Here is a 23172-nt window from a genome sequence, read left to right as displayed (position 1 = left end):
AAGGTGTTGCTAATTTTGGAAAGACGGGCTTGTGCAAGGTTCAAAACCACAAACTCAAAATTAGTTATGAGGCATTTCTGGAAGATTTTAAAGCCTAGATGTCCCCCCCCCCCCCAATTGCTATTTTCCACTAGCCTTGAATCAATATCATTAGACTGTGTGTGTGTGTGTGTGTGTGTGTGTGTGTGTGTGTAATATACTAGCCTTCATCAAAAGATCTCAGGGCAGTTCACAATATAGCCCATCACCATAACATTATTGTGTATGTAGCTTCTGCAGGAAGCTACATGTTATAGCTTGTAGCCATACAATGTTCTAGATGTAGCCATGCTTTCACTCTTGTTTGTTTTTAAAGTAAGATTGTATTCCGACGTTAGAGAAACACACACACACAAACACACACATGGCATACTTGAATTCAATGGGATTAATCCTCCCTAACTCTGTTTTGAATAGCAGCCACTGCCTTCAAAGAACTCCTTTTCAGATTAAAATTTGGAAAAGAAGAAAAGGTATACAAAATGGATGGGTACAGTATTGATCAAAGCACACTTGAGAAAGGAACATGCCCTTCTTTTCCTGTTACAATAATTTGCAGGGGAGAAAAAGGGAGGGAAGGAAGGCACTGTGTATGAAAGGAAGGCAAAGGAGAAAAAGCTTTTCAAAAGAGCCAACATTTATTGAATTCTAATGCATCTCAGAAATACAATTTTCTTCTTCAGGGGCAGCCTGGGTCAGGATGCTTCTCAGCTGTAGGACATTCCTAAATAAAACAGCTAGTTTAAGTAGCATATGTGGCACATGGTCTTACGTGTTTGACACTGTTAAACATTTCATCCTTAACCTTCACTAGATGCTGTCAGGCCACAGACATGGAATCCAGACTGGAATCCTCTTCCTTTGCCTGTTTTTATGCCCAGCAAAGGCAAACCTACCAGTTAGTGCAGATCCCAAGCAGATGATTCTGTCCTTGCTGCAGCTACTTTCTGAATTTCCTTCAGGCTTCAATATAGCTGGCATGTGGGAACATGCTCCGTAAGCAGTCTGAAGGAAAATGAGTAATCTGTATTGCTGAATCCTCCCAGGCTGTCAGCTTGGAAATATCTTTGCTCTCATCACTGTTAATAATATGACTCACCTAGCAGAGCATATTATTGAATGTAATCTGTTCCTTTGTACCTTGGTTACCCAAGTAGTTCTCCCTGTGGCATCTGTCTAACATGCTTCCTTACTTGATTGACTAACATCAGGCTCTCACACAGATTAATTCATTTACTTGGCTTCATAAAACAGTGTTCTATCGGGAAATTACAGTACTATTTCAAAGAAACTAAAAGAAGCACATATGGCATCAGGTGACACATGAAGTGTGGTGTACAGAAGAAAGTGAATCCAAGACTGTAACTCTTTCCACAGCGACTCTGGATGCAATCCTTATGTAGGAGTAAGGGTACTTCCAGACCATTGCTATTTTGGGGTGAGTTTCAGTCACACGCTGCAAATTCAGATTGAGCAATTAAAGCTCTTGCACAGCAAACACACATCCGCAAAATAATTGTGCTTTTTGCAGTAAGGAAAGTGATCGAGAAATGCGCTTGAAAGTGTGGAATAACACTTACTTGACATGATGTCATCTAATCTCCCTGCAAACAAATCAGAACGACTACATAATAAACAGGTCATCCGGAAGCAACCTAAACCCCACTGAACTCAACTGAAGCTTGCTTTTCATGAAACATGTTGGATTGCCCTGTGGGTTGCAATCTTAAGAACACCTTCAGAAAGGATTAGGTTATCAATAGCTACTAGCTATGATGGCTATCTACTACCTCCAGTTTTGGAGGCAGTGCCTCTGAATACCAGGTGCTGGAAACCACCCATGGGGGAGTGCTGTTGCCCTCAGGTCCTTCCTGCTTGCAGGTTCTCCCTGGGCATCTGGTTGGCTGCTGTAAGAGCAGATGGCTGGGCTAGATGGGCCTCTGGTCTGATCCAGTGGTGCTTGGCATATGTTCTTTTGGGAATAAAGGCAAATAATATGATTTACTTCTGAGTAAACATCGAAAGCACGTCAAAGTGCAAGTAGATAAATAGGTACTGCTCCGGTGGGAAGGTAAACGGCATTTCCGTGCACTGCTCTGGTTCGCCAGAAGCGGCTTAGTCATGCTGGTCACACGACCCGGAAGCTGTACGCTGGCTCCCTTGGCCAATAAAGCAGGATGTGCACCGCAACCCCAGAGTCGGCCACGACTGGACCTAATGGTCAGGGGTCTCTTTACCTTTAAACATATGAAGGACTGCACATATGAAGGACTGCCACTTTCTGCGCAATGCACCACATGCACCCCCTGATGTTCTTGCTGCTTCCCACATAGTTTCTCAGATATCTGAAATAGTTATGACTTGAGTGGGGTGTCCTCAGCTTCTAAGCCTCTCAAATGAACCTGCTAGCAGCAACCAATGAACAAAAGTCCAGTGAAACAGGGCTGTTGGGAGTCAGGTCAGTGACAGGCCTCTCAGCAGGAGCTTTCTGAGCAAAAACGTCTTCTGTAGGGCTGCCACAAACAGGTAAGCAAGCTAAAGAACTAGGCTTACTACTCCCTGTAGCTAATCTTCCTTTTACTACAGCTTCTCCTTCTGCAGCTCCTATTACTCCTGCTACTTGAATCATGGGATTGGAGAATCTCCACTACAAGGAAATGATAAACATTTTACATCCCAGTCCCCCATTTTTGTTTTGTTATCTGTGCATCTGTCCTGATGGTGACTTCTTTTTACATCTAGTTCCTGCACTGAAATGACAGTGGAACAAATTCAGGGGATTATCATAATCCAAAACTGTTCTACAAAGCTGTAGGGAGGAAAAAAACGTTCACAGGATAAAGGATCCCAACTAGTAACTGCAAGAATGTTCAATCTAATGCCTACACAAGTCTTTAAAAAGACCAGCCGCCCAATTCAGGAAACCCAATTCATTTCTTCTGGTTTATTTTTCAAAGTGAATGCAGCAGCACTCTTCTGCCTACCTGGGAAGAAATAAGTAGAATCCGAGAGGTGCAAAACAAAGTGATGCGATAAGAATCTGGGCATGTGGAATCCTGTTGCACATTCTTAGCAGCTAAATTTCAAAACACAGCAGTTTCACAGACAACAGAACAGCAGAAAGTAACAGGTCTCAGTACGCTCTCTCTCTATTTTTGATCCCATCCACTTACAAAGTCTTGATATAATTACAGTGCACCGTTTTGTAAAGATAATAAAAATACTAAACAAATGCTATAAAAAGGTAAAGGTACCCCTGCCTGTACGGGCCAGTCTTGCCAGACTCTAGGGTTGTGCGCTCATCTCACTCTATAGGCCAGGAGCCAGCGCTGTCCACAGACACCTCCGGGTCACGTGGCCAGCATGACAAGCTGCATCTGGCGAGCCAGCGCAGCACACGGAACGCCGTTTACCTTACTGCTGGTAAGCGGTCCCTATTTATCTACTTGCACCCTTGGGGTGCTTTCAAACTGCTAGGTTGGCAGGCGCTGGGACCGAACAACGGGAGCGCACCCCGCCGCAGCGATTTGAACCGCCGACCATGCGATTGGCAAGTCCTAGGTGCTGAGGTTTTACCCACAGCGCCACACGCGTCCCTAATAACAAATAACAACAAATAACAATAACAAATAACAAATGCTATACTACTAGTAAAACAGTGGAGAGCCTTCAAATAATACTACATTAGTGTATCAATGTTGTGGTCATATCTGCATGAGAGAGGGTCATGAAGGCATGAGTGTGACCCCTCTCATTTGGATTATTTGCACAGACGCAGATCTTTATAAGACAGGGTTGGCTCTATGAAGTGAATCAGAGCAGGTAGCTTAAAAAGGGAGAAGGAAGCACAGCACCGGGGAACAGGAAGGCTCTCCACAGATAGCACCAGGGACGTTCTCGAGCAAGCAAGCTTTGTATGCTGGGTTTTTATTTATTTCTTCTTACATTTCTATCCCGCTTTTCCTCCCAAAGGAGGAAGGAGTAGAGAAGGGAGAACGAACTGAACAAAAGAGGAGGAGCAGAATTGGTTTAAGTATTTATTTATTTTAAAGTATCTGTACCACCCACCTTTCCAGTTTGTGTTTGACATGATTTATAAAGGCAAATGCCTGATACTGATGAAATATATATAATAAATAAATAAAATTGTCCAGTAGCACCTTTGAGACCAACTAAGTTTGCTCTTGGTATAAGCTTTTGTGTGCCTGCGTACTTCTTCAGATACCCACTTACAAAGATACCCACTTACATGCACACGAAAGCTTATACCAAGAAGAAACTTAGTTTGACTGCATCAGACCAACACGGCTACCTGATACTGATGTAATCTAACTAGCCAGATATTTGTGTAGATATGATTGATTGATTGTAGAGGGTGTTTTTTATTAGCTTGTTTTTATGTAAAATGACCTGCTCTGTAGATGACCCCTTTTAATCATCAGTGCCTTACTATTATTACAGCAGAGACTATTGTTTCCTATTAACACTGTACCAATCCTCTTAGAAAGGAATCCTGCCTGCTTATCAGGAGAGATCAAGTACATTTATAGCCACAGGTCATTTGTTTCCAGATAACATAACAACATAGATTTGGTCTGGGATAATCCAAAGTAACAATGGCTTTCTTTTTAAAGGGTCATTTATAGAAACGGGGGTCCTTTCCTTTGAACTAATACTCTACTGCACATTTTTTGTTTTCCTTTCTGAAATTTCTCTGTATTAAGGTTCATATTATTAGGATTCTTTTATCTGTACAGCACTTGACCACTTTAAGCACTTAGTAACAGTAATTATGAACTTAATGATAAAAAGGTGTGTTTGATAAATCTACAATTTTATATGTGAATCTCATTTATTTTAATGCTTGCTGGATCCAGGGGTTAGAAGGATCTCAACCTACTCCACCCACAAACTTATTTCAACCCAACAATAACAGTAATAATAATCATGTTCCTGGTCATCATTGTCTTTATGATGTGGCTTCCTGCAGCCCCCAACTTTTTGACAAAACCCTCAGGAATTTGGGAGCAGAGCAGACACAACTGAGCAGAAGCTGTGCAGAAGTATTTCACTCAAACAAACAGATCCAAAATGCTGCATAAGGTTGTCGGAGAGTTGCACAGACTTGGGGCTTATCCACACTTACCTTTTGCCCTGCTGTTTCCAGACATTGGTCCGGGCTTTAACGCTCTGAGCCAAAATGCTTTTCTTTTTCCCCCAAGCTTTGCCTGTGAAAACCCGCTCTTTAAAGCTGAATCGAAGCGAACACCAGTTCGAGGTTTCCTTGGATTGTTGTTTGTTCCATTTGAGCTTTTGAGAGAAGGTTTTTGTGGGGAAAGCTCCTCAAAATGGAGACACAGAGCTTTAAGTTGCGGGCCATGTCTGGAAAGAGTGGAGGAAAGAGGCCTTACAGCCACTGTTAGAGCCACTATGGTGTATTGGAAAATGTTAGGCATGGACTGAAAACCTGAGTTTGAATCCTTGTTCAGCCACTAAGCAAACAGTGCCAGCCAAGCTATTACAGTTCAGCCTGTCCTCCCTCACAGGGTTGTTATCAGAATAAATTAGGAGGGCCATAGAGGCTATACTCCTTGGAGGAAGGATGACATGAAAAATATTGAGTAAATAAAAGAGTAAATGTGTACTTATAATATTTCCCTGTAAATGATTGATTTTGATTTTTATAGCCATTCAGATTTTACTTTGACGAGGATTTGTTTCACTCAGGCATATAGGTCATTTCTGTATCCAAAGAGCTGTCAGGTATAATACTTTTAGCCCTGAAATTCAACTAAGGAGCTCAAAGCGAAATGCTCATTTGTAAGAAGAATGCAAGATGTTTCTGGTTTTTTTTTTAAATTTAGTTTACTTACATAGACTCAAAGAGGGATTTGCATACATTTGAAAATGACAATTGATTTTCAGAAGTACATAGTTACATCATGATTCATAGACCAGAGACAGTAGGATATACACAGCAAATTTGCATCCACAGAAATGTTGGGTCCACGTATAGATAATGGTGATTTACATTTAATCTTTCTTTGTTGTTGTTTCATATGATTTAAGAGAAGCAACCCCATCCACCTGTATTTGTGACGACAACTGAGAACAGTTACAATAGGTTCGATATGTTCCAAACACAGAATCATTCAGAAAAGTGTTATAAATAGTCTTAACAGGGGAGCTTTCAGGTCTTTAGACCAGCATCAGAGACCCCAGTGACCTTACTTGGGAAACACTTCTAAATGAGACATTAACCTGAGACCTCTGAAGGTCTCTGTGACGTGTATGGGGGAATCTCCTAACGTTCTTATACTTTCTTATCTTGTGCTGGATTAACTCAGGGGATCCACTCCCAGTTGCGCTTGTATGAGAATGACACTGGAAGGCTGAGTAGCTGCTGCATGGAAGACGGGTAAAAAGAAGAGGAAAAATGATAAGGAGAAGCAGTCCAGCATAATCGTGCAATATTCACCAAAGCAAGAAAAAGAAAACTCACATCGTAAGTTTTTTTTTTTAAGTTGTTCAAGAAAGAAAATACCAAGCTGAAAGAGGAGAAGGGGGAAAATCCCACCACTTCCATTTCGTGAAACAACATGGGACAACGCTTAACAAATGAGGAGGGGGAACAAGTTGAGATTGATGTGGCTGAACTGCAGGAATGGTATAAGAAGTTTGTGGTGGAATGCCCAAGCGGGACCCTTTTCATGCATGAATTCAAGCGATTCTTTGGAGTACAGGATAATCAGGAGGCAGCGGAATACGTGGAGAACATGTTCAGAGCTTTTGATAAGAATGGGGTAAGCATTATTCCAGCATTTACTGTTTTAAAAAGCTTTGGATTTGATTTAGTTTAGATTTACACTGAAAGAAGAAAAGTCACTTTCCATTCTTTTCTAAGGCAGCTTCCAGACAACCCACATATTGAACCATCTTTTTGATTTGTTTTCAGGGAGGTTAAACAATGTTGGATATTTACTGAGCATTCATTGCACCACACATGGGTTACTCCAGACGCCCCATTTTATTTGCCTGTCACTTTCTGGATCTTTTTAGGAAGTGGATATGTTGCGCAAGACCTCCAAATCAACTTTAATTGCACAACCTGAATTTTCTGGTACATCATTGCATCCCACCCCAAAATTGCAACACTCTGGAAGCACCTTAAATGTGGATTTTTCCTTTGGACTAGACCTTATTTGTTAAGTGTTATTTGTTCAGAGGAGTTACCGATGTGCCAAACTTGCAGGAGGTGGGTAATAATTTCCAGAACTTCACAGAGAGTCAACTAATAAAATTTAATTTTGTTCAATATTCCCTCCAGCCCAACCCCACCCCAAAATTGGGTTCTTTGAACCGTAGATTTATCTGTCAAATTCTAGGAACCTACATTTTACATTATTGTCTAAAGACTTGTGAAATGTACATCAGATTCAAGACGATACACAGTGAACAACCTTCAGAAAAACAAAGCTGGACACATTTAAAGGGGTTCTCTCAGTTGTAGCCATTAATATAACTTTAATATTTTTATGATAATCATTTATCTGGGTAGCAAAATGATTTTCTGATGAAACAGCCTGTTGTCACTGCACAGTGGAGGGAGAGTGGTTTTGGTGCAGTGATTTATAGCAGTCACTGCAAGGTCACACTGACTATTGTTACATAAGATGTCACTTGACTATGTTCTAAACGTCAGCGAGAGGAAGGTACTCTGCTGACTTGGGGGCCTTAGATCATAAAATCTAGTCCAACCCCCTGCGATGCAGGAATATCAACACGCAGCAACCCCCCACCCACTATCCAATTTGAAATCATACTAGACCCTGCTTAGCTTTGCAGATATGCTAATGGTTTTATTGCTGCACCACTAGGACAAGATGCTTTGTAACTAACAAAGAATCAGTAGCCAGAACACCATTTTGTTGTTGAAATTCCTGTAAATAACATTGGAATGCCACATTTTTATTATTGTTCAAGTACAGGTCAAATATTGAAGATATTTTTTAGCCAACCTCCATACCTATCTTACACACTTCTTGTAAATGTCATGGTCATTCATATCAGTTTAACTTCATTTTCCTTGTTCCAGGAAGAGAAGCACTATAAAGTGGTACCTTGGTTTACAAACTTATTCTGTTCTGGAAATCCATTCTTAAAACCAAAGCATTCTTAAACCAAGGCGTGCTTTGCCATAGCAGCGGGGAACTCAATTTACAAATGGAACACACTCAACAGGAAGCGGAACATGTTCTGCTTCCAAGGCAAAGTTCACAAACCAAAACACCTACTTCCGGGTTTGCAGCGTTCTTAATCCAAGTTGTTCGTAAACTAAGTTGTTCTTAAACCAAGGTACCACTATATAGACATAGAAGGAGTGCATTGTGTTGAACTGGACATATGAAAGATGCAGCTTGTATCCAAGTTGTGACTCAACACGTTCTGAGAAGTTTCAACTTAGATGGGCTGAGTTGCAGTGTGGGAGTGAATTAAACTAATCACAAAACTGGCTCAATTAATTAAAAATGAGGTGTAGTCATCATCTAAGTTCTACTCAGGGTAGACTTGCTGAAATTAATAGGTCTAACTTAGCCATGTTCATTAATTTTAATGCATCTACTCACTGAGTAAAGCTTAGTGGGAGACTCCACCCAACTCCTGTTACTTCCAACACATAATTATCACGTGCTTTGATGGCAAGGGAAATTTCCAGCAGGAAAGCACCAATTCAGGGCAACAGGCTACAAATGGATAACACAGTTGAGAGGTAAATGTCCTTAGGAAGAATATTCTAGGATTTCCATTTTGTATGTTGGGTGTTTTTTAGTTTGACATTGTACAACTGCATATACTGAATGCAAGCTTTAACTAATTCACAGCAAGGGGAAGAGCAGAGGGGAAAGAAAGATGCATATGCAGTTGGATAGCGCAGATTGTTCTTGTTGGCATCCGCCTGTCATAGCTGTCAACTTTTCCCTTTTTTAAAGGGAAATTCCCTTATTCCGAATAGGATTCCTCGCAAAAAAAGGGAAAAGTTGACAGCTATTCTGCCCGTCTCAGGAAATAATGGAGTGTGCCTCCAAGGTGAAGTCAAACCACTGGAGAATCACAGCATCTGCTGTGGCTGCAGAGACTGGTAACTCGTAACTGCTGCCTCCTGCATTGTTTTTGCTATATTAGCAGCACCGAAGTGACCTCCTTGAGGCGCAAGCCTGGGCAGTGTGTGTGGAGGTTCTGAGCTGTCCAGACAACAAGACTCCCACCTCTTGGCCTTGCTGATATGCTCCAAAGGAAAGCAGAGCAATACGTTTGGCACCGGCTTGGCTGCAGGAGTTGCTTCTTAGTTGCCCCCAGGTCTCCAGAGCTGATTTCGAGAGTGCACAAGGGCTGGAGGAGAGGAAGAAGAAGTTAAGAGAATAAGAAGAGCCTGCTGGATCAGGCCAATGGCCCATCTAGTCTAGAATCCTGTTCTCACAGTAGTCAAACAGATTCTCAAGTGACACCCGAGCACAAGTTCTGTGTGCTCATAGGAATCTGTTGTGCCAGCAGAGCTGTATTGTTGGAGGCCATCCTTCATACCAGCTTGAGGTTTGTGCCTGAAATATAAAAAGTCAACAGACCCCAAGAGAGAGATGAATGGGAGTATAGGCTCCACTCTTAAGAGTAGTAGAATTTGATCTGATTGTTTCAGTGTTGGTATCAGCTCGAACTGGCTTGCCGTGCAAGAATTTTCATACAGTCTTTTGTATTAAGTGCCTCTGGGCCGGACGTGAGCCATTGGCTTGGGGAAAAGAGGCAGAAAAATTCCCATAGGAATCAAGGAGAGCACATGATTTCAGCAAGGCATTTGACAAGGTGCCCCATGATATTCTTGTAAAGAAGCTGGTAAAATGCGGTCTCGACTATGCTACCACTCAGTGGATTTGTAACTGGCTGACTGACCGAACCCAAAGGGTGCTCATCAATGGTTCCTCTTCATCCTGGAGAAGAGTGACTAGTGGGGTGCCACAGGGTTCTGTCTTGGGCCCGGTCTTATTCAACATCTTTATCAACGACTTGGATGATGGACTCAAGGGCATCCTGATCAAATTTGCAGATGACACCAAACTGGGAGGAGTGGCTAACACCCCAGAGGACAGGATCACACTTCAAAACGACCTTGACAGATTAGAGAACTGGGCCAAAACAAACAAGATGAATTTTAACAGGGAGAAATGTAAAGTATTGCACTTGGGCAAAAAAAAAATGAGAGGCACAAATACAAGATGGGTGACACCTGGCTTGAGAGCAGTACATGTGAAAAGGATCTAGGAGTCTTGGTTGACCACAAACTTGACATGAGCCAACAGTGTGACGCGGCACCTAAAAAAGCCAATGCAATTCTGGGCTGCATCAATAGGAGTATAGCATCTAGATCAAGGGAAGTAATAGTGCCACTGTATTCTGCTCTGGTCAGACCTCACCTGGAGTACTGTGTCCAGTTCTGGGCACCACAGTTCAAGAAGGACACTGACAAACTGGAACGTGTCCAGAGGAGGGCAACCAAAATGGTCAAAGGCCTGGAAATGATGCCTTATGAGGAACGGCTAAGGGAGTTGGGCATGTTTAGCCTGGAGAAGAGGAGGTTAAGGGGTGATATGATAGCCATGTTCAAATATATAAAAGGATGTAACATAGAGGAGGGAGAAAGGTTATTTCTGCTGCTCCAGAGAAGAGGACACGGAGCAATGGATCCAAACTACAAGAAAGAAGATTCCACCTAAACATTAGGAAGAACTTCCTGACAGTAAGAGCTGTTCGACAGTGGAATTTGCTGCCAAGGAGTGTGGTGGAGTCTCCTTCTTTGGAGGTCTTTAAGCAGAGGCTTGACAACCATATGTCAGGAGTGGTCTGATGGTGTTTCCTGCTTGGCAGGGGGTTGGACTCGATGGCCCTTGTGGTCTCTTCCAACTCTATGATTCTATGATTCTATTCTACAGAGATACACTGCTCAAAGCTGACAGCAATGAAAGCAGTGTATTTTATGTGAAGAAATATGATGAAATGCACTTTGGGGACTGCAGAGGAATTTATTGCTCGCACCCCTCTAGCTTAAGCCTTACCCATTAGACTGGGCTGGCAATTACTTTAAGCTTTGTAAAGACACTTAAGGGTGTTAGTGCCCGATTTCTGCTATTTCTCATAGTAAATGGAAGCTCCGGGGGTTGGCAAAATCCCAACTGTCTTAGGTGTATGCTCCAATTTTGAGAACATTGTATGATTGACAGGACATCATGGTCTACCTAGCATAAGTATATGTTCAGCCCTGAGGTCAGTTCACATACCGGTATATCTTAATGGCAGGAAGATCAAGCCCAGCTAATTGAAGCTATAGCAGACCTATCACTGCATGGCTCACAATTAAGAAACTGGAAGAGCAAGCTCCTACAACGCTTAAGAACTGGAAAAGCAAGCTTCTATAACTTTTCTTCTTGAGGGAAGTTGGCTTCAATCAGATTTGACCATATACAAATTTAAATAAAGATTGTGCTATACAGAGAGCTGAGTGGATGTAATGAAAAACTAAAACTGAAAACAGTCTGAAGACTAGTTACAGAGGGTGCTACAGCAGCTACACTGCCTACCCTACTTATTCTAATCCTTATCTCACAAAGCCTTATTCTGTCAATAATGAATCCTGCTCTCTTCTTTCCTTCAGTCAGGATGCCAAAGACTGGCTTTGAGAAGGAGGATACTGTCCATTGTTCTTGTTCAGTATAGTTAAATGGTATGCAGGACAAGAACAGGAAAGCCAGACATAAAGATTGTAGGCACCTCCTACCTTTAGGAGTTTTATTACAGGTGTATTCTGCAACATATCCTTGACAAAATAATAGTGCATTGGTGATGGATTCATTTTGATTCATCATTAGTTCTACAATATTTCCCCAATGCTAGGGGCCGGATTAAGACAAACAAAAATGTAGACTACATTTGAAGCTGACAAGCAGAGGGCCAATTAAGATTTAGAATAAGCAAAAATGCATTTGTTTTCAAACTTCCAGTGCTTCTTTAAAACCAAAGAAAAAGGCACTATATTCTGTACAGTGGTACCTCTGGTTACGAATGCTTCAGGTTATGAGCTCCGCTAACCCGGAAGTAGCTGCTTCTGGTTGTGAACTTTGCCCCAGGATGCGGACGGAAATTGTGCGCCAGAGGCACGTGTGCAGTGGGAGTCCCCATTAGCAAAAGCATGTCTCAGGATAAGAATGATTTCAGCTTAAGAACGGACCTCCAGAATGAATTAAATTTGTAACCAGAGGTACCACTGTATTTACATAGTGTCCTCCAATGGCAGAACCTGCGATTTTTAATATAGCATATGCAATCTGTGATTTCTATCTAACATGTTAATACAAACAAATAATGGTACGAAGTGTTTCTAAAACACAGCATGCCATCCAACTTTTTTATTTCAAAAACCAGGACACGCGTCTTCTGCGACATGCTCCCTGCTGAGTCACCTGACATGCATTGCAATCTTGCCCTGAAAAAAGTGCTTTTTCAGGGTGAGAGTACAAGAGAGAGCAGCACTCAAAATGGCTGCCACAGTCTTGCTTTAAAAAATAGGGTGCCCCCTTTTTCTGGGACACTCGGCATGTATTGACACAGTTGCCATCTGAATTAACCAATTCAGTTTCTGTCTGAATGGAACCTATGGTGGAGAAGATTCTTGAGAATAACTCTCCATTCATGTAGCCATTCAGGTCAACTAATGCATGCAGACAGTTCATGTACTTAAAAAAAATAAAAAAAATCCTTCCAGTAGCACCTTAAAGACCAACTAAGTTAGTTCTTGGTATGAGCTTTCGTGTGCATGCACACTTCTTCAGATACACAGTTCATGTACTTGTCATTATAGAATATGGTGTCAGGTGTTTGGTACTCTGTGTAGGGAGAGGGATGTGGAAACTGACATCAAAATAGTAGCCAGAAAGTCAGAAATGGGAAGCAAAGTTGTGTATCAGCACCAGAAGAGGATCAAGATAGTGAAGTCAAATCAGGTTTATATAGATCAAGGAAACTAGGTGTCAATAGTGCAGGGTCAAAAGTCAAGAAGATATGCCAAGTAAGGAAAAGAGAGTCAAAAGAGTAAGCAGGGATTATATGCTTCATATAGGATTAGATAAACAATGGAAACATGACCTCAGCACGGCCACACAGGAGCAAGGAGGACAGAATGCCAGGGACAATATGGTATAGAAATGCTAATGTTGTGTACCACACACTATACTTTTAAAGCACATCCAAAGCACATCTAAAGCACCCTTGCTCAAAGAAATCTGAGCATCATAGTTTGTTAAGGGTTGCTAGGAATTTTAACTCTGTGAGAGAAAACTGTAGTGCCCAGAATTCTTTAAATGGAAAGATTGCGCTCAAATGTGCTTTTAAGGTATAGTTTGCACATAGCCCAAGTCCACATCTGTTGTTTCAAATATACAAAAGATGATTGCACCATTTGGAATCGTTGCACACTTCCACAGAAACCACTAGTGTCTGCTGTGTTCTGATATTAAAGGTCTAATCCTCAAATGTAATTAAACTTTATTAGCTGAGTTTTGAGATGGGAATCAATTTTAAAAGATCTTCAAATTATCCTTATTAGAATCTAAAACTTAAATACTTAGACATTGGATCACCCATTGCAGGGTTACTGCCACACTCAAGGAACTCTTTAGACTAGATTATCCTGAAATAGGTTGTATCACAGGATCACTGGGAAGAGTAGAAACTACTCTTTCAATTCCCCTCTCCCCCCCCCCTTTGAAAGTAAGTTTTCGAACAATATATAGTCTTTAACAAAACAAAACAAAAAAACCATTAGGCAAGAATGAAGCTTGTGAGAGTGAAACACAGTGTTGTTGTTTAGTGGTTTAGTTGTGTCCAACTCTTCGTGACCCCATGGACCAGAGCACGCCAGGCACTCCTGTCTTCCACTGCCTCCCGCAGTTTGGTCAAACTCATGCTGGTAGCTTTGAGAACACTGTCCAACCATCTCGTCTTCTGTCATCCCCTGCTTCTTGTGCCCTCAATCTTTCCCAACACCAGGGTCTTTTCCAGGGAGTCTTCTCTTCTCAGTAGGAAACACAGTAGGAAGGCAATATTTATAAATAGCTGACAAAGTATTTGTAGCCATGCTGATCATTTGGAATATAGCACACATACAAAAAGTGAGAAGACACCCTGATTCAAATGTGAATGATCTTTTACGTTACTCCAGGGGTGGTGACCACATAAGCGCTCTCTCGGAGACCTTTACAAATAATCCAAATAAAGCCTACTGCTACAGCCTGCATTTAAAATAGTGAAGGGTTCCAGCTTTCTCCCTCTATCCTAAGACTGAAAACAAGTCAGAAGATAACATATGCTAGACACAATAATAAGACCTGGTGTGTGGATAAATGTTTGTGCATGCAGGCACATGATACCAAGCATGAAGAAGTGTACTTGATAACTTCATTTGATAACAGGAATCTGCACAAGGTAGTGTGCTTGATAACATAAGCTGTATTTTTGCTACAAAATGTTGGGCAGCTGCTGCCTCCAGAAATGGAGATGGGAAGGACTTTACCACAAAGACTTCTTGCGATTAGGATTTAAGGTGCACAAATGCTTCCTGGGACAAAGCACTAAGTGAAGAATGGATTCCTTTTGGAAATATAGAAACCTGACGTAAGGCACAACTGGTTGGTAATGATAATCTAAGAGATTTTAAGATTACATTGAGTAATTACGTCAGCCAAAGGTTATAGGAGAAAACAAAAGTAGATAGCACATGAGTAAATATCATAATGACTACGTTTAGATTTCATCAGGGAATTGAAATTATGGCATGCAGCCATCATTCTAACTCCATTTCCATTAGTTTAAGATCTTTTTGACAAGTTCGCTCTACATTTTGCTTCACTCTTTCCAGATTAACCCCTCCATGTTTTTTAATCCACAGGACAACACCATTGATTTCCTAGAATATGTGGCTGCTCTGAATCTTGTTTTACGAGGGAAGTTGGAACACAAACTGAGGTGGACGTTCAAAATATATGATAAGGATGGCAACGGCTGCATAGACAAACCCGAGCTCTTAGAAATAGTTGAGGTGAGTAGGAGAGACATCATACAATCACCCAAAGCAATTTGCCTGCCTTCTCCCATCATGGGAGCATCAGGGCTGCAGATGCCGCAATGACCCCCTCACACCATTAAGCTGCAGTAGGAGCACCCAGGGTATGAATTTCAGCCTGATCCAGGCTACAAAGATTATTTTAAATACCTGGATGAACAGAACGATCTTCCTCTTGTGCCCCAAACGCCACAAAGATGGTGCCATAAAGGCTCCCTGGAAAGACTATAGAGCTAGGGTGCCACAACTGAAAAGACCCTCACTGGAGGAGCAAAGCCTCCAATGAAAATGTTAAGCTTTTGGGAAGATGCACATGGGAGAATGTGGTCTTTTGGACAACCCCATCTTGGGCTTTAAGGTTTAAACTGGCACTTTAACTGGACCTGGACCTGGAAATGGACTGGGATTTTGAAATCTGATTTTTTTAAAATGGTGCCTTTGCTCTGCTCTGTTCACTTTCACTGAGGTTTCCCAAATGATGTTATTGACAGTAAAAAGTAAAAATCTTAACTTTTTTGCCTGTCATGTTAATATGCACACGTCATGCTTTCTTAACTTTATGTGCATGGTCAGAAAGAGTAGTGACAAGGAATGGGCTTCAGTATCAAGGAAAGGATCCAGCTTCTTCTAAATTATCAATGACTGACAAGTTGGGTGTGATGCAGTGGCTTTCCTGTAATGCTTCTGATCATGATGAAAGTACAGTGGTACCTTGGTTTACAACCATAATCCGTTCTGGAGGTCCAATTGTAAACCAAAACAGGTTGTAACCCAAAGCGCGCTTTCGTCAATGGGGCCTCCCCCCTCCCCAAATTGGTTGTAATAAAAAAAAATATGGGTTGTAATCCAAAATGGTTGTAATCCAAAGTGGTTGCAAACCAAGGTACCACTGTATTCGAACAAGGTGGCAACACAATCTTGAGAGACAGCAGTGGATTCCAGACAGTCTGAAGGAACAGAGTACAGGAGATGGTAATGGGTTTCTATTCACAAGTGGGAAGAGTGCTGTTGTGCTCAGATCCTGCTTGTGGACTTCCCATAGGCATCTGGTTGACCATGGTGAGAACAGGATGCTGGACTAGATGGGCCATTGGCCTGATCCAGCACTTTCTCTCTCTCTCTTTTAAATACAATTTTTATTAAGTTTTACACAATTTTTCAACACAACATCTCCAACACTACATAACAAATCCCTGGCTATCATAGCCTAGGGTTTCCATCAACCCCTTCTGATGGTTTTCTGAATTCCTTTCTAATTGTGCATTTTATTACTATGCTTATTGTTTTAAATCCAATCATACCGTAGATTCCCGCGCATTAGGCGACTGGGCGTATTAGACGACCCCCCAAAATTGGCAGCCGCAATTTGGGGGCTTGTCTTATAAGCCCAGTCTTTCTCCCGGTGCGGAGCCCGCCACCCGCCACCCATACCCAGCGTATAAGACGACCCCCGACATTTTAACCTCTTTTCCAGGGTTAAAAAGTCGTCTTATACGCCGGAATCTACGGTATGTCAACTAATCTTAATACTTCTCACAATAATTTGAATAGCTCTCCTTACAAAACTTCTTGCAATCCTACAATTCAAATACAATATAAATTTCTTCCAGTCCTTTAGGCAAGTCTGGTCCTGCTGGTTTCAAATTTTCCCTGGAAGTCTTGCCAGCTTGACGTTGTCCATCAATTTTATTTGCCACTCTTCTTTTGTTGGCATTTCTTCTTGCTTCCATCTTTGGGCTAATAGTATTCTTGCTGCAGTGGTCACATATAAAAACAGTTTTTAAAAATCATTTTTATGAATTTCTGTACCTACCATACCCAGTAAAAGAGCTTCTGTTCTTTTTGGGAAATGTATATTTCAGCATTTTTTGCTTTCATTATAGATCATTTCTCAGAAGTCTTTCTCTTTTTTGCATTCCCACCACATGTGGTAAAATGTGCCCTTTTTTTCTTTACATTTCCAACATTTATTTTTCGTTTTATACATTTTAGCTAGTTTCACTGGTGTTACGTACCACCTATACATCATTTTCATTATATTTTCTTTTAATGCACTGCAGGTAGTAAAATTTATTCCCTCTCTCCATAACCTCCCCCAATCATCTATTGGTATATTATGTCCTATATCTTTAGCCCAATGCATCATTACTGATTTGACTTCTTTATCTTTTAGATGCCATTCCAATAGTAATTTGTACATTTAATTGATCCAGCACTCTCATGTTCACAATGGACAGGTAAAGGTCCCTGGAGATTAGAACAGTGTCAATCCAAATGGAGAAAATGCAGCTAGGTTGTTTTTTGGTGTTTTTTTGGTAATATATACCAGAAAAGAAAAACAATGCTATGTGATCTGAGGAGCTCTTTTTACACACACGGCATGCTGTACATAACAAAGAGCAAACAGTGTAAAGGAGTGATTGGAAATTTATTGGAAAAATTTCTTGCTTCAGCTAGCATTACGTAAGAATAAGGATTATAGAGAGAGAAATCAGGACTAAGCCATTGCACTTATCACACTAGCCATTCTTTCTTTCCTGTATCCAAGACCAACTGCATCCAGTAGTTAATTGCTTCAAGTAAAACAAAGCCATAATTCCTTTGGTGAGTCATAAGCATCAAGAAGATAAGCAGTCAATGACCTGTGCCAACAAAGAGGTCTGCTTTAGGCAGATTCACAGTCCCAGCTTTAAGGTCCGCGGAGAATTGGCCATAGCTGGGTCATGCCCTGGCTAATCCACAGTCTGGTGAGATGCCTGGCCCATGTTGAAAGATGTAAAGAAAATCAAGGAGGGGAGAAGAGAATTCTAATTCTTAAGCCTGAAGGGGAAAGAGAGGCCATGACTCAGAATCCCCAAAACTGCAAAAAAACACACACACAAATAATCCCACAAATCCATCAGAATGTAGAATCATGAAGTTTGAAGGAACTTCAAATGTATTCCCAACACCTGCCAGGGCAGGAAAACCAGCTCCCCTGATAAGTGGCCACCCAACCTTGGCTTTAAAAACCACTAACAAAGAAGAGCCCAGCACTTTCTAAGGCACTTTGTCCCACTTTTGAACAACAAATGATGTTTAGTCTAAATACCTTATTAAATTTGAACCTACTCGTACTCTCTGGAGCAAGAGAGTACAAATTTGCTCTATCATCTATGCAATAGCTCTTCAATATTTGATGACGATCATCATAAATAAAGCCTCTTAATCATCTCTTTCATGGGCTAAACATACCTAACCCCTTCAACCTTTCCTCTTAGGTCTTGCTCTCCAACCTCCTCACTATCTTTATCAATCTCTTTGTCACATGACACATTCCATTTCTATTTTATACAGAAGTTATATTTTCACTTACATTTTAATGGAACTGCTATCCTAAGCACAGGACTAAGAAAAAGTAGTGTTCAAAAAGAGAATATGTGGTTTAGAGGAGGATGGGTGATTACAGAGTTGGAAGCGATCAAAGGCCATTGAGGTTAGTCCTTAATCACACAACAGCTCCATCAACTTGTCATGTTTGCAAAGACCAATCTGCACACCACATTAAAGTACTGTGCTGTTTAAATTAAGTTGTGGTTTAATGTGAATGAGCAGCATGCTTCTCCTCTCTGCTCCTTTCTTTTGTGTCTGGGAAAGAAGAAAAACAGAGGCTGGTTTGCTGTTGTGTTTGAACCAGCACTCATAGTTCGTTTCTCTCTTAACAAACCATTATGGTAAGCCTAAAACAAACCATAGCTTTCCAAAGTAGCTGTTTGGGAAAAAAACAAATCATGAGCATTGGTTTGCACATAATGGCAAGCAAGCCTTTGGTTTGTTTCCTCCCCAGTGCACTGAATAAAGGAGCTCAGGAACAGCATTGCAATGCATTTTGTTTAGATCATAATTTAGACCAGCATGGGTCAAATGGTATACATTACATGTGATTGCATCTCATAATAGCCTAGTGGTCTTGTAAAAAACAAAAACCCAAATCTGGAAAAGTCATTTTGGGAAGGGCAACTATGGATAGAGAAGGGGTAAATCCTTAACCTCTCTCGCTGCCCACTCCCTTCCTGCTACAAATAGCACCTCCTAGCTGTTTTTCTGTTCAGAGCATCCCAGGTGCATGTTTCCTTGTGCAACCAACAGGAGAAAGCAAGGTACACTGCACTGAAGTCCCAGCAAAGCAGACAGGGAGACTTTACGTACTGATCCTCAAGATGGTTCTGACTCAGTGACCATGAACAAAACTTACCTAAAGGAAACTGAGGAAGTGGAGGTGTATGTCCCCCCCATCTGACATGCTGTCTCTTGCTGTGCCATTTCCTGATATCTCAGATCCTGACATGCACAGATTACAAATGTGAGCAAAATATTCATTAGATTTTCCTGCATCTCTGTCTCGGAAACTTAAGTTGCTTTCTTTTCTGGTCTTCTCTTACCAGCAAGCGTTTGTTTGTTTGTTTTTAAAAACCATGGTTGTTTTTCTGTCTTCCAGTCTATTTACAGGCTTAAGCAAGTATGCCAGCCTGATGAAGAGCAAGGGGCACCTCGTCTCACTCCAGAAGAAGTTGTGGACAGGATATTTCAGTTAGTGGATGAGAATGGAGATGGTAAGAAATTTTCACCTTGGGTGATATTTGTGTCTGGATCTGTAATACGTATGCCATTCCAATGATTAATGGTTACACCAAAACTCACGGGAAGGAGCATTGTATGCAATTTAGTACAGCCCGAGTCAACAAATTTAAAATGTAAGGGCATTGGGTGGCTCATTTGGTTGAGCATGAGGCTTTTAATCTCAGGGTTGTGTGTTCAAGTCTCATGTTGGGCAAAATATTCCTATATTCCAGGGGCTGGACTAGAAGACCCTCATGGTCTCTTCCAACTCTACAGTTCTACGATTCTATGATTCCCTAGATCAGAGTTGGGGATTCTGTAGTCCTCCAGACATGGCTTGACTACAACTCCTATCATCTCTGCCCCTTGACCCTGCTGGCTGAGACTGATCTTCTTTTGATTGTTGGACCTGGAGTCCAACAATATCCAAAGTGCCACAGGTCCCCCATCCCAACCTTGCTCTACATAAAAGCTTCTACATTTTTGAACTTTTACTCAGATTTTCTGTGGACCATCATATCCAATCATTGCTGGTGCCGAGCCAAATCTGAATGTTTGATTTGCACCTGAGCACCTACTCTTGGCTTTTCCCTTTTAGACTTACTCAGGCACTTCACGACTCCCTTGAAAATGTTTGAAGATAATGCAGGGCAGGGTGGGGGGAACTCAGCAAATAATGTGTCTGAAAGTGAAAACTCTCTTAAGGAGATTCTGGCTGACTTAAATGCTCTCAACACTCATAGTCCTGGTTGGTAAGGATCTGAAGCGACTATATTGGAACATTCTGATAACTTGTTTTCCTATGATGAATAAGTGCAGTAGCACCATTTGGGACCCACTAGCATGAGGATACCCATTCCCTTCTCTCTCCACAACGAAAATGGCAGGTTGTAGGCGGCAGGAGAGTCTCTGATAGCACATGGTGGCAAAGAGGTGCAGTGACCCAAGTGCTGGCATGCAGATGTACAGAATAGGTAGAGCTTTGAGGGCATGCTTCCTTTGTTCCCTTCCATCTTTGATAAATGTCTCTCTTGCATTGATTCTTTAGGGCAGCTTTCTCTGGATGAATTCATTGACGGGGCCCGAAAAGACAAGTGGGTGATGAAGATGCTACAAATGGATGTGAACCCAGGAGGATGGATTGTTGAGCAGAGGAGGAAATCTTCGTGACCGGAAGGATGTGGTGTGGGGCAGCAGGTGGTTCAGTGTGTTGCATTTCCAGTTGTAACCAAATGGAGAGTGCTTCCTTTCATTCTAGAATCATTTGCTTAACCGAAAGCATTCTCCAGCAACTCTGTGAAGCACGCGTATTGAAAGTACCACGGGTACTAGCCTATGTGAGCCATGGTTGGCCAGTCATGCTAGGAGATAACCATATGCATAAATATTGTCCTGTTTGCTGGTCCAGGTATCAAAAGGGACTGACTTAGAAGAGTCTCAAAAGTGAACACTGAGTGTCATTTGATGCTCAGATGCACAAAGGGACTGATTAGTAAGTCACAATGCTTTCTTTGTAGGTGTATGTCTGCTATTTTATGTCTGAGGAGAAAGAGATGAACTTGCTGGAAGAGAGGAAGTTCTTTGGTAACAGAGTTTGAGAATATGGCTGGTTTGTTCTGATTCTGAGTTTGTGTGTTCCAAAGGTTTTACTTGATGTTAATATTCTGCTGCTAACCTAAACCATTTGGAGACTGTTTCATCGCAAGTGAGATGTTCCAACTTTTTGTAACATTGCAAATGCACAGCCAAGCATATATGGAATTAGAAACAGGAAAAGAACCTATTTACTATATGCAATGAGACTGCAGGGAGTACAGGCTCTTACTAGACCAAGTGCAGAATATTATGAATACTGGACTTGTAGCATCATACACTTATTGTGTTCTGAGTCTATTTCCCTCTGTCAACTCACTGATTGTCTTAGGGCAGATTCCTCTACATGGTAGATCCTTCTTCGGAACCCTTTTCTAGGAATTTTAGTGTCATTGAGGAAACTTTGGTCTGGTTAAGATGATCCTCCAGACTACAGTTTGAAAAATCAGAAAGGTGACATAACATCATGCGCTTGCAGTAGCTGTCTCTCTCTTGCATTTTCTTGTGGCAGTTCCCACTCCCTTTCCTTATTTCTTCTAACCATGGTTTGCCATAATTATTGACTTGGGCAAACTGTGATTAGCAATAACCAGGACTAACTCCAAACAATGATTTGCAAGCCTATGGTCTCAAGGCATAGTTTGCAGGCAAGTATTACCCTTAGTTTGCCATATTTGGACATCACAACAAACTATGGTTAGTGGAAACCTGATAATGGAGTGGCTCAGTGTGCATCAATGGAGGTGAGAGGGGGAAGAGAAAGTGTGAGAACACTTGGTACCTTCCCAAACTTCCAAACCATGGTTTGGAGTACTGGATCATGATGTCTGCCCAGGCCTGAATATGAGGATGGTGACAGGGCAGCATGTTCTGGTGAGAAATGATGCTAATTGTGAAATAAGCAGTGCAGATCTGTCACATTTGCACTAAAAGTTTGCAGATGAATTAGTGAATAAATAAGGTGAGGCTCCATTTGCTGAGCCTGTTGCACATTGTGAATACTAGGTATAAGTGCTCATTAGCAAATAGGTGACATTGTATTATATTTATTAAAACTCTTCAAATACAGAAGAACTCATTTGTTTGAGTGGCCTGCATTACATTCAAGCTTTCCAGAGACTACAAGCCAGGATCAGTGCCAGGTTTAGTGGGGTATTTGGCACTGCACAGGTGCCCCTCTTGCCTTGATAACCTGCAGGCCCAGCAACAGAAAAAGCTGGTCCAGCCAGCAAGCTATGCTATATTGGAGCCCCAGAGACACTGAGGGAGGTTAAAATGACAGGAGCCACCCACAGCTATGCGGGAGCCAGTGCTGAGAGGACCACCAGGCCTCAGTGGCCAAATCAGAATTTGGTGGTGCTTCCTCAGTAAGGGCTCAGGCCCTTAGCAAAGGCCTGGTGCTGTTGACCCCAGTCACTGGACGGTATAGCAATAGTATGGAATGGTCTGGCCCAAAGCACACAACAGACTGATCATTCTCGTGATCACTCAATATCTTCATTTTTTCACATAACTCTTTGGCTGCACATTCAATTTGTAAAGCAAGTGGAAACACCAGAAATAAAGTCATATAGGCAATATTTTTGAATATTCATAGATATGTAATTATGGGAGGGGTCTGTTACATCTATCAGAGATATCATACTCTGGTAGAATTGTGTAATACAATAAGAAGACCCAAATGCTAAACTAAACCAGCTGAATAATAATTTTCTCACCTTACCTTGAATGTATTTTATTTGCCATTTTCTTATTCTTCAGACTCATAAGACAAAATC

General features: G+C 41.6%; 1 protein-coding gene across 1 annotated transcript in view; it reads left to right on the top strand.

Moving 5' to 3' along the window:
- GUCA1B (guanylate cyclase activator 1B) overlaps nucleotides 1-23172 on the top strand; it is a 26877-nt gene extending 3705 nt beyond the window's left edge. The window contains exons 2-5 of the mRNA XM_083745451.1: nucleotides 6387-6842; nucleotides 15029-15178; nucleotides 19680-19794; nucleotides 20850-23172. Of these exons, the coding sequence (XP_083601577.1) occupies nucleotides 6639-6842; nucleotides 15029-15178; nucleotides 19680-19794; nucleotides 20850-20971 (591 nt within the window). The 5' untranslated portion in view covers nucleotides 6387-6638 and the 3' untranslated portion in view covers nucleotides 20972-23172. The remainder of the gene's footprint in view (nucleotides 1-6386; nucleotides 6843-15028; nucleotides 15179-19679; nucleotides 19795-20849) is intronic.

Source organism: Podarcis gaigeae (assembly GCF_964106915.1).
Source record: "Podarcis gaigeae genome assembly, chromosome: 6".
Taxonomy (NCBI): Eukaryota; Metazoa; Chordata; class Lepidosauria; order Squamata; family Lacertidae; genus Podarcis; species Podarcis gaigeae.
This window is presented reverse-complemented; position numbering and strand designations above follow the sequence as displayed.